This window comes from Euprymna scolopes, chromosome 2, assembly GCF_053919585.1.
Source record: "Euprymna scolopes isolate OS-2025 chromosome 2, ASM5391958v1, whole genome shotgun sequence".
Taxonomy (NCBI): Eukaryota; Metazoa; Mollusca; class Cephalopoda; order Sepiida; family Sepiolidae; genus Euprymna; species Euprymna scolopes.
Genome location: NC_136483.1, coordinates 121302675 through 121315990, shown reverse-complemented (window position 1 = coordinate 121315990; position 13316 = coordinate 121302675). Strand labels below are relative to the sequence as shown.

At 32.8% G+C, this 13316-nt stretch overlaps 1 protein-coding gene across 3 annotated transcripts in view; it reads right to left on the bottom strand.

Moving 5' to 3' along the window:
- Positions 1-13316, bottom strand: part of LOC145295734 (calbindin-32-like) — a 250356-nt gene that overhangs the window by 81838 nt on the left and 155202 nt on the right. For all 3 annotated transcript variants that reach the window (XR_013869885.1, XM_080141493.1, XM_080141492.1), the window contains exon 7: positions 7534-7589. Coding sequence is in view for 2 of the 3 variants with exons in the window: in XM_080141493.1 (XP_079997619.1) it covers positions 7534-7589 (56 nt within the window). In the remaining variant the exon portion in view is untranslated. The remainder of the gene's footprint in view (positions 1-7533; positions 7590-13316) is intronic.

Here is a 13316-nt window from a genome sequence, read left to right as displayed (position 1 = left end):
TTGAGGGAACTGCTTTTTCCCCACATAAAAAAGACCAAGCAACGCCATTTCTGCAAGTCATCTTTTTGATTGACTACGTTTAATTTGAATGCTTTACACTTTGGGCGCGTCATGGAGTAAGGGTAAGACGTCAGGTTTTCTTTCATTTTCTTTTCTGCCTCCGTGTCACTGCCTACGACTTCTTTTTTTTACACCTCCAACCAAACACCCGGGCAACGCTAGTAAAATATATATATATATATATATATATATATATATATATATATATATATATATATATATATATATATATATATATATATATATATATATATATATATGCTTAGTTATATTTTTGGAAAAAAAGGATTCCAGTAAAGTGAAGAAAAAAATCCGAAAATAAGAGCGTATTTTTTATGTTTTTATTTTCAGAAAGTTTAGATTAGATAAATCATCAGTACTGTCGGTTTCTAACCTGATTATACGGGAACGTTTTTGATACCCATATCAAGCTCTTTTCAGCCGATACTTATGTTTCATAACCAGAATTGTAAATATATATCGTGCAAATCTCCTTTTTGCTTGCTTGCTTGCTTGCTTGCTTAAAATTCAAATAATAAAATTTTAAAAATTGTCAGTTTAATATTTTTTACGAAAAGAAAACAAAAGAAAAAGAAATTGAAGACAAAAAAAGGAGAAATCGTATATACTTCAAATTTTTCTGTTATATGTTATTCTAATATTTTTGAACTATTTATCGCGTCACCTATAAAAAATGTTTTTTAAAACTGTTCATTCAAATTTTTTTCAGTCTTAGACGGAATTATTTTTATTCTAAATCAATTTCTAACTAGTCTAAGAGAGATAACTTTGTAAAGGTCTGTAGGCTAATTCGAATTGATAATTATTTTCAATGTTATTTTTATTTAACTTTATTATTCTTCTATACATACTATATAATACATATTTATACTTTCTCCACCCGCCTTATTTAATAATTTAAAGTGTAAATTTCATTTAAATAGCCTGAAGAAACATATCATGCATAAATTTTAATTATTTTTTTTCGAAATTTTATTCTAAAAAACAAATCTATTACATTGGACACATTTATTAAATGTAAAATCAAAATTAAATTAAATTTTATATTGACTCTAAATTTAAATTTAAAATTAAATTTGAACTCAAATAAATTTTTTTTAAAATCAATTGTAATTTCAAATTTAAAAATTCATCTTTAAAAATTTATATTAAAAATTAGGCTTTAAAAATTTAAACGTAGTCTTTGTTTTTTTGCGAAATGCGTATCTAATAGTGGTGGAACGATTCCAAAATCTTTCCTGATTCCGATCCAATTACCGATTCTGTTCTAAATTTCCAATTCCGATTCTATTCCAGATTCCGATTCTTTTAATATTTATAAATATTTAATTAGAGACTTTTTTTTTTTTTTTTTTTTTTTGTGTGTGTGTGTGTGTGTGTGTGTGTGTGTGTGTGTGTGTGTGTGTGTGTGTGTGTGTGTGTGTGTGTGTTTTTTCGTAAATTTTCAAATTATTACATAAAACCCACGGGTAATTTCCGGGCATATTTTTTCTCAATGTTTTTCTTGTAATGTATTGCAAATTGAAAGACAACAAAAGGTTCATTTTGATTTTAAACAAAGCCAAATTGTATCAGTTCGTCGTTAGTATACAACATATAACTTGAGAGTTTTCATGAACACTTGAAAATAGTCGACGATTGGTAGGTAAAATGAGAAAACGATGTAGAAACAAAATATTAACAACGCCCCCCCCCATTGTTACGAATGAATTTCTAAATAATAATGTTACTATTTGGAAAACCATTTTTAACATGGGTTTCGTTAACTATTATATGCCTTCCTTCTTTGAATGTTTAAATTTTATTTTAATTATAAAACTTTGGTGGGTTATTAAATTGATTTGCTTTTCTGTAATAAAAACAAAACAAAAACGAGATGCAAATAATAACAACTAGTGAAACCTGTGGAAATTCCACAGGAAACTCATTCATATGTAATATATTGATGTTGGTATTCATGGCGTAAAAGAGATGCTCTGATAGTATTTTAATCTTGTTAAAACTGCAAAACGTATTTATCTAAGCTAGCAAGGACGCCAGGCGTAGACAGGTCGTAAAGTACGCTTAAATATGATATTTTAATTCTTGTAGATTTCGTATATATTATTATAGAGTTAGTGTTCTATCGATTTTTATATATTATAAAGTTGCGATTTCAAAAGTAAAATAAATATATTCATATTGACTTGGGTGCATCAGCTTGAGTTCCTTCAGCTATAATCAAAACCGAAACCAAAATTTATGAAGAATTCTTGATAAAATTATTTATTAAAAATAAAATGGATCACTGAGTTCCATCAGCTATAATCAAAATCAAAACCAAAATTTATGAAGAATTCTTGATAAAATTATTTATTAAAAAAGAAAAAATAGATCATTGGAGTTCCATCAGCTATAATCGAAATCGAAAGCAAAACTTATAAAAAATTCTTGGTAAAATTATTTATTATCAGAAATGGGAATCCATAATTAAACAATAGTCTCCTGGATGTATTCGTGACGCACAAAATACATAACACGCACGCTATCGTATTAATATATAGTACTGTTAAAAATTATCAAAACCAAGCTCCTTTCCTGCTACTAACCCTAAGTACTGGTGGCAATACGAAAAATATAGCAATTATATGTGATATTATGATTTTGATGATTGGCCTTAGAATTAGTTGTAAAAATTACTTAACTGCTTAAAGAGTTATCATGTACCGAAATGGGATCAGTTTACATTATATTTATATGCACAACTGAACCCCCATTCTAAATTCTAAAATAACGTTTCAGTGTGCTCACACATAATCGCCTAAAAAGTAGAATCTCATCTGTTTTGGGGTATTTTAAATGTAAATGAAAGTTGCTTTTAAGTTAACAAACTTCTCAATGTTTGCTTTGCCAAAGTTTTGATAAACTTGTGAGATTTTCATCTATATTTTCACTTGTGCCCAAACCAAATAAAATATAAGGAAACATGAAATATTTCAAAGGATGTGGTGATCATACAAAACCAGCACCAGAAAAAAATTCCAAGCATGTTAAATCTTTGATATTAAATTCACAAGTCTCTAATAGACGCCATATGGCCATTTATCAAATAGGTGCGAAAAGCTTTTTAAAATCTGTGATATTGAATGGGCAAGTGACCTCTAGAATATTTACTTTGCTTACAATAAAAACTAATGAGTCTGAGTCTGAGTCTGAGTTGGAGAGTCTGAGGATTTTTTTGTGTCTAAAAAGGTGCCATAAAACTTTAATTATTTCAGAATCCAATGACAAACATCCCAATGTACAGCTGGCGCCAACGAAATGTATCACCCCCACCCCGCGCCCAGAGCATTTATAATTTGTTAATAATAATATGAACTCCCTCAGATGAGGGCACATAGACATTTTAGTGAATAGATGCTAAACGATTACAAAGGCAATAGGGAAGTTATAAGTAACCAATAAATAGAATTAATTAAACTCTGCTAACCAATGTTAAATATGTAAATAAGATTTATAACTCATTTTGTGTCCCTTCTCAGTCTTATGTTGTAAAGGACAAGTTCCAATAAAACAAAAACAACAATTTGTGCTTGTTTCATTTTTTATTTAAAATTTTTTAAAGAATCGGTTTGGAATCGGAAATTAGATTATAATTTTTCCGATTCCAATACCGATTCCGATATCCCAAAAAGTTCTGGTTTTTCCGATTCCCGATTCGATTCCGATTAATCGTCCCAACACTAGTATCTAGCCTAAGAAAATGGTACACTATGCTTAAACCTTATAAACCGTTTTATTTCCCTATTTTTCGCTATTCAATATAATAATGTAAAAATAAAATATATATAAAATATAAAAAAATATAAAAAAATAAAACTTATTGTCTTAATCCTTGTTTAACTCTAAAGGAGCTCATATGTGGATAATATCTTTGTTTAAACGCACCTTGTGTCATTCCAATATATGTTTCACGTATGTTTGTAGATTGATCAATGATGGTAGCTTCGTATACAAGGGATTCAGCCTTCTAGTGGGTACACAGTTGTGGATCTGCAAGAACAGCCTGTGTTTACTATCTTTTTTGGTTCTCTAAAGACAATGAACTTAATCGGTGGTGTTGTCGAGTAACTTACTTTCACGGTGTTGCAGCTAAAGATGTTTTTTACAGTATTTATATTTACAGAGATTTCACATAGTCTATGTTTTTGTGGGAAATGTTTATCTAGAAGTCCAAGGAAAAATGCCTATTCTAGTTTTAGTATTAAGTGAGAACGGGGGTAAGAACCAAATTATATCCCGCTTCCTATTTCTTTTTTATTTTCTTGTTGTTGATTATGAGTCTGTTGCAATTTTATGTTCTTGCTGAATAAACTTTTATGGGGTGTATTGTTGCAGTATAGCGCTATATATTCGAACATTTCGCCATTCGAAGAAAGTCTTGATATTCTTTTGCTAACATTAGCTACCGTATTTTTGAACACTATGGGTGGATAGCATGAACCTTTATTTGAGTTGTTTCATTTGGTCTATGGAAGGGTTTATAATTTTTTTTTCTCGATATCTAGTTTTGCATCTAAGAAGTCTAGTTTATATAAATTTGTCATTATTGTTATCTTAAAACATAGCTCATTGAAAAAACTTTTCAGGGGTTCCAGTAAGAAAAGTCCAACTAGATCACAAACGTCCGCACTGTCATATGACCAAATCGCAACATCAAATGGGTTTTCGGGATTTGATTTTTAATCCATTTTTCCTTAAAATAAAAAACAGGAACATCTGCCTTGCTTCCATAATTGTCTCCATATTTAGATCACTTATCCTTTTATATATTGATGCGAAATGTAATGCTTTTTCCAAAATTACCTTAGTAATGGAAGGGTAAAAATCAACAGTTGGGTGAACCTGCATCTGTGTGGTTCGATTATGCTTTTGAACCAGTCCATGACTTGCCCACAAATTTAGGTTTGATTTTCTTTTTATATTTTTAACTAATTCTCTGATGATAGCCTTACTAGCTACACTAATTTCGCTTTTAGCTGGGTTTATTTAGCCTGCAGGTTGGCTTATTATCCAAATTGTCTTTATGGTCTTTTAAAGTTATGAAGGCATTTCTCCTTGCTAATTTATTAATTCTATATTCTATACCTAATTTTGTAGTTATCTCTGTAGCTCCTTGATTAATAGATTTATAAATCCCTTTTTCTGTTAATTGGTATTTATCGGTAATGGAGTTTAATATTAGATGTTTCTTCTTTTCCTTTACCATTCTGTATAAGTTTTTCGTTTTATCCGAGAAAACAATTTTCTCTTTTTTTTATTTTCTTGATAATTTATCGATTATTTTTAGATACGTTGATGTTAGTCAACAAATGAACAATTTAATAGGAATGATAGCGTTTGACACGTTATATATATATATATATATATATATATATATATATATATATATATATATATATATATGTGTGTGTGTGTGTGTGTGTGTGCGTGTGTGTGTGCGTGTGTTTGTAGAATAACTACAATAGAACAAATATAGACATAAATGAGCACATTTTATACTCGAATATACATAAACACAAAAGAACATAATTATGTTATCAAACGAATACAGGAACCCCTGCATTGGGTTCACCATAATTACCACCCTTATGGAGCAGTTTCAGAACAGGGAGAAATTGTCGGAATTTATCTTGCTTCCAGATAAATTCGACGTTAAAGTAACTAAGCTGAAAAAAAAGCATGAAACAAAGGAGGGGGGGTAAAGAATGAAATATAAATGTCTTGCTTTTAAAATGAAGAAGAAACTCTATTTACAATAAGTTGCAAATTTTTCCCTTTGCGGGCATTAAACTTAAAACGCCAATGTAACATAAAATGAAAAAGTAATATGTAAAGAAAAAATAACGACACTGCTGGTTCTTATATAGAAGTTGTGCGTATCCATTACGAATACAACAAGAATATACAAAATAGTACTATCTCCCATTCATTCTCGCATGTGAAGTTAATTTCAGGAGCGTACTCACAATTGAAAGCCTGTCTGGCAAATGGCCTTTTCCTTTTTCTGTTTAAAGTTCTTTGAGAATTTTCCTTTCTTGCGTGAAAACCGTAGACACACATGTATTACAGGAGCAAGACCTCGTCGCTTGCCCGGATAGGAAATTCCATAATACCTTGTCACGTAAAAGGTATTTTCTTTAAATTCCACTCCTTGTAAAATAATAATAAAATAAATACGTGCAGGACCGCAGTCACGTAGTTTTCCAGAAGCCTGTCTCGTCACAGCCGGGTTTACTTCTTTCAAGGAGGGCTCTTCAAAATTCCATCTTCATCGCCGGGCAAAGAACGCGTTCTCTCTCCTCGACAGCAGAATTTCAAAAGAGGGCGAAATACGCGCTGAGCTCGTGATGTCATCACAGAGCTAGCATTTCTTTTTTCTCCAAATTGAAGGGAGTTTCGTACAAACCGAAAATATACGAAACTAAAAAGCATAATGGATACAAACACAAAAAATCATATATAAAAACCAGATAAACAATAATAAATGTAAACAGGGGGGATGCACCATTATGGGTACAAAAAAATTTCAACAAAATAGGGGTCTATGAAATATAAAAAAGTTGCAAAATGCGCAATATATTTTATATTGCTTATTTTTCAGACTGAGAAAAAGGTTCTTAAAAAACCGTTAAAATCACATTCGCGAGAATGTCTTTCAATCGTCGAAATTTTGAGCATCGGCATAATTTGTATGTTTTAATAATGGTATACGTCTCATGAAAGCCAGAGGTTGCACATTTAAACTATACTCAAATGGACTTTATACCAATTTCACGTCAGTACGAGGGCAGCTATTAATGAATTGTTAATTTGGTAATATAAGGTTTATTTGAGTACAATTCAAATTGATCCATGAATAAATTTGGTAAAATTATGTGAAAATAAAGTTAAATCATTAAGGTTATTAGTTTATAAGACTCCCTTCAAATCTTGACACACCTTCCACGTTGAATTTGTTTGAATTTCATGTCAGACGCTATCATTCCTATCAAATTGTTCATTTGTCGAACAACATCAACGTATCTAAAAATCATTGATAAAATTATGGAACGTGTGTTTTCATTGACTAAAATAAATTTTAAATTTTATAATAATTAGTTTTCATGAATGATTAATTTTAGTGATTAATTATTTTATTTTTGTGATTTATTATTTTTTAATCGAATATTAATTGAAATCACAAATCCAATAGCATAAAAGAAAATAAACATTTTTAAACTCTATTTTTATTAAATAGAATTTTAAAATTTGATAACAACAAAGCATTTTGTAAGATGTCAATTTCAAACTACATGCGTCTCCTTCATATTTTAAAATTATTTAGATCTAAAAATATGTGAATTTTATATTTTTTAATGCAGGAAAAATACAGAAATGAAATTAAAAAATAATAACGAATGAATAACTTACTTTGCCATTTCGCTGAGTTGTAACTTCCCGTCATTGTTTCGATCGAAGAGTTTCAGCTGGAAATAAAAGGAAAATAAACAGTGTTACATGCACAAAAAACTTGTAAGATCAAGAAGCAACAAGATTTATATTCTATTCTGACTAAGTCGGCGGGGAATAAAAATCTCGCACATTTTCAAAGGACACTTTGATGGAAGAAATGGCAGACTATCATTTTCATGTTCTCATACTAAGGCAGAAATATGTCCTCATACTAAGGAAAAAACATGTCCTCATACTATCGCAGAAACATGTTCTCATACTAAGGCAGAAACATGTCCTCATACTAAGGCAGAAACATGTTCTCATACTAAGGCAGAAACATGTTCTTCTACTAAGGCAGAAACATGTTCTCATACTAAGGCAGAAACATGTTCTCATACTAAGGCAGAAACATGTCCTCATACTAAGGCAGAAACATGTCCTCATACTAAGGCAGAAACATGTCCTCATACTAAGGCAGAAACATGTTCTTCTACTAAGACAGAAACATGTCCTCATATTAAGGCAGAAACATATCCTCATAACTAAGGCAGAAACGTGTCCTCATACTAAGGCAGAAACATGTCCTCCTACTAAGGCAGAAACATGTCCTCATACTAAGGCAGAAACATGTTCTCATACTAAGGCAGAAACATGTCTTCATACTAAGGCAGAAACATGTCCTCATACTAAGGCAGAAACATGTCCTCATAACTAAGGCAGAAACATGTCCTCCTACTAAGACAGAAACATGTCCTCATACTAAGGCAGAAACATGTTCTCATACTAAAGCAGAAACATGTTCTTCTACTAAGACAGAAACATGTCCTCATACTAAGGCAGAAACATGTCCTCATACTAAGGCAGAAACATGTCCTCATACTAAGACAGAAACATGTCCTCCTACTAAGACAGAAACATGTCCTCATACTAAGGCAGAAACATGTTCTTCTACTAAGACAGAAACATGTCCTCATACTAAGGCAGAAACATGTTCTCATACTAAGGCAGAAACATGTCCTCATACTCAGGCAGAAACATGTCCTCATACTAAGGCAGAAACATGTTCTCATACTAAGGCAGACATATGTCCTCATACTAAGGCAGAAACATGTCCTCATACTAAGGCAGAAACATGTTCTCATACTAAGGCAGAAACATGTCCTCATAACTAAGGCAGAAACATGTTCTCATACTAAGGCAGAAACATGTCCTCCTACTAAGACAGAAACATGTCCTCATACTAAGGAAGAAACATGTTCTCATACTAAGACAGAAACATGTTCTTCTACTAAGACAGAAACATGTCCTCATACTAAGGCAGAAGCATGTCCTCATACTAAGGCAGAAACATGTCCTCATACTAAGACAGAAACATGTCCTCCTACTAAGACAGAAACATGTCCTCATACTAAGGCAGAAACATGTTCTCATACTAAAACAGAAACATGTTCTCATGCTAAGGCAGAAACATGTTCTCATACTAAGGCAGAAACATGTCCTCATACTAAGGCAGAAACATGTCCTCATACTAAGGCAGAAATATGTTCTCATACTAAGGCAGAAACATGTCCTCATACTAAGGCAGAAACATGTCCTCATACTAAGGCAGAAACATGTTCTCATACTAAGGCAGAAACATGTCCTCATACTAAGGCAGAAACATGTTCTCATAACTAAGGCAGAAACATGTCCTCATACTAAGGCAGAAACATGTCCTCCTACTAAGACAGAAACATGTCCTCATACTAAGGCAGAAACATGTCCTCATACTAAGGCAGAAACATGTTCTTCTACTAAGACTGAAACATGTCCTCATTCTAAGGCAGAAACATGTCCTCATACTAAGGCAGAAACATGTCCTCATACTAAGACAGAAACATGTTCTCATACTAAGGCAGAAACATGTTCTCATACTAAGGCAGAAACATGTTCTCATACTAAGGCAGGAACATGTCCTCATACTAAGGCAGAAACATGTCCTCATACTAAGGCAGAAACATGTCCTCATACTAAGGCAGAAACATGTTCTTCTACTAAGACAGAAACATGTCCTCATACTAAGGCAGAAACATGTCCTCATACTAAGGCAGAAACATGTTCTCATACTAAGGCAAAAACATCTCCTCATACTAAGGCAGAAACATGTCCTCATACTAAGGCAGAAACATGTTCTCATTACTAAGGCAGAAACGTACCCTCATACTAAGGCAGAAACATGTCCTCATACTAAGGCAGAAACATGTCCTCATACTAAGGCAGAAACATGTTCTACTAAGGCAGATACATGTTCTCCTACTAAGGCAGAAACACCTCACGGACACGATGTGGGTAATAGTTGTGAAAGGAGACCGTAATTTATAAGCGTATAATTTTTATTTGTTTCATTAATATGAGTATTTCTCTATCATGTTCATTTCCGCAATTATAGTTTTCCCTCTCCCACGAAGCTTTGATTACCACCCCCAACCTCTACAAAAATCAACTTTATGATTTTCCAACATAATCGTTACGAAATATAATTAAGCGAATGAGTACACATTTTATGAATTCAATTTTTATAAATTACACATTAGGATTAATCGCAGATCCATCTTTGCAGCATCGCTCTTTACAGGATTCCAAAGAAAACCTGGAAAACAAAACCACCGAACGTGTTGAGTTTTTTCTTAATCAAAGTAAAACAACAATGATAACGTATTTGACAGACAAGTTATGGATCACTTTAGGGTTAGCTGTAAGTTATAGTTAGAACTGTTCTGACAAATGAAATAATCTGAAATTTACATTGACATAATGGTTTGGAGACGTTTTCATCTAATCACGCAATGCATATATAAAAAAAAAAATGTAAATATTATGGGGATTACCCATTCACTCATATGCTCTGCTAACCATTATATAAACCACGAGGTTAATACTCTCGTGGGGAGAGGAATATCACGACCTAACGCGAGACTACAGTCTAACTAACAGTCGGAAATACCGATAGCCTTTCTTTTTATTTGCTTTCTTTATCCAATATATTCTTTATACCTAACCTCGTTGTTCGCGTCTTTCTTAATGACCCTTTTCAAATACCACAACATCTGGCGACGAGGTTTGGAGAATGCACGCTGCAAATCAAATTTAAAATACGCCATTGTTCTACAACAGCTGTATTCGAACTAACAACATGGTATTCGAAGGACCCATTTCAACAATATCGAACTTGCGATGAAGTATTCGAACGAGCAGGTAGTGTTCCTAAAATACTAGCAACGAGTCATTCAGATTGTCAGTAGAACAGAACGATTAAACGTTTTAAAAACCAGGAAGCAACTCTTAAAATTGCACTGAAGCTTACAAGGCACAAGCTGATGATAAAATTGTTCCACGGATACAAAGTTATAAATGTAAAATTTCTAAGTTGATTTTTTATTCAACTAAAAAGTAACTTCACGATTTTCGCTATTTTCCTTTGAAAATTAAGAAAAGTAAATGTGACAAAAAGACTTTAATTTTAAGTTTTTCTGTCAAGAGAAAAAAAGGTGAATTTTAATTGAGAGAGAGAGAGAGAGAGAGAGAGGGGGGGTGTAACCATTTTTGTTACGTCGAAACCTCGATTGTGTTGAGCATTAAAAATTTTTAAAAAAGTTACGTGAAAAACAGTAAATTACTTTTTCACTACTTTTTCTTCCCTCTTCTTAAAAGAGAATAAGAAACAGTGCAAAAACTAAAATCCACTTTGACACAAATGTGGCAAAATATCAAATGAATTTGTAGTAAAAAAAAAAAAATTTCAGGAAGAACAACAGAAAATGAAAGAAAATTTTTTTAAAACTCTTATTAGACCAATAAGAAAAAAAAACAGACTTATTGTAGGGAAATTTTTGGTGTGACAGCAGTCGTGGAGGCGGACTGCTAAGGGTGGCATGTGCGAACTCGAAACCCGACCGACGGGACACAGAAAGGCAACAAATCATCAGGTTCGATCGCGTCTTAATTTGCATGAATGAGACAATATAAGGCTGGGGTCGAGTTGAGTTCTCGAGAACCGGACTGAACGTGTTAGAGCGGAGAATGTTGCCAAGAATCCAGTCCAGGTTTTTTTCTATGAGAAGCTATTTCAGCTTTAAATATAAAGTAGATTCGGCCGAGATGAAAGTGGGAAATTTTAGATGATTCGCGTCGAACCTGGAAAATTAAAAGTCGCGTTGAAAATTGAAAGTGTTGCCAAAGTCGTGTCAAACTGCGAAAGTTGAAGATATGATGATGTGAGTCGGACATTTTTTGTCTTTTTGTTTGTTTGTTATTCCCAGTGGGATCCGTTAGATTTTCTGTAACTGTCGTCCTCAAATGAACGTGTTGGAATGCGATTCGGTCTACTTGTATGTATTAAAAGTCGTCGTTTTTAAACCTGGAGTTTGGAATGAAATTCGCTTATATTTATTGAAAAAAAAATCCTCGCTGTTAACAGAACTTAAGATTCGATTCGGACGACCTGTGTGCATTAAAGTCGTCGTTTTTCAACGAGGAATTTAAAATGAAATCCTGCGGTGTTAAAGAAAAAGTTGTCGTTTTAAACGAAAATTATTTTATAAAAGTACAATTCGAGTCGGATTGTATTGTTTGAAAAAAAAAAGTGGTCGCTGTTAAAAGAACTTAAAATATGATTTGGACGACTTATCTGTATTTAAGTTATTTTTCAATGCGGAATTTAAACTGAAATCCTGTTGTGTCGAAAAGAAAAAAGTAGTTTTCAAACAAAAGAGTTACTTTATGAAAGTACCATTGGAGTCGGATTTTATTTTGTCTATGAAAAAAAAAGTCGCTGTTAACAGAAGTCAATGCGATTCAGACGACTTGTGTGCATTAAGGTCGTTGTTTTTCAAAGAGAGATTTAAAAAGAAAAACGGTGTCGTTTTTTAAACGAGAGATTCATTTTAATGAAAGTACAATTCGAGTCGGATTTTATTGTGTTTGAAAAAGTCGTCGCTGTTAAAAGAACTTAAAATATAATTCGGACGACTTGTATATATTTAAAAGTTATTTTTAAATGTGGAATTTAAAATGAAATCGTGTTGTGCTGAAAAAAAGAGTGTCGTTTTTAAACGAAAGAGTTATTTTGCTGAGAGTACAATTCAAGTCGGATTATTTTTTTTATTTGGTTTTGTTTTAAAAAAAAAAGTCGTCGCTGTTAAAAGAACTTACAATGCGATTCGGTCGACTTGTATGTGACGTCATTTTAAAATGATGAATTTAAACATTAATTTCTATGTGTCTGGCCGTGGGCTAGCTGTGGCTAGCTGTGTCTGGCCGTGGGCTAGCTGTGTCTAGCCGAGTATGGAGGGCTAGCTGCGTCTAGCTGAGTATGGAGGGCTAGCCAAGTAGCTCCACTTTTGCTAAGGAGACAGATACTACTTCCCTACCAAGTTTATGATCATGAGATCAGAGGGAGTGTAAGGAAAATTTTGGTCTGATTGCAGTCATGGAGGCGGACTGCTAAGGGTGGCATATATGCGAAGTCGAAACCCGACCGACGGGACATAGAAAAGCGACAAATCATCAGGTTTGATCGCGTCTTAATTTGCATGAATGAGACAATATAAGACCGGCAGTGAAGAGGTCGGGATCGAAGAGTCGAGTTGAGTTCTCGAGAACCGGACTGAACGTGTTAGAGCGGGGAATGTTGCCAAGAATCCAGTCCAGGTTTTTTTTCTATTAGACTTATTCCTGCAAATTTTAATAAATAAAAAAGAAGCCACAGAAAGTAACATATC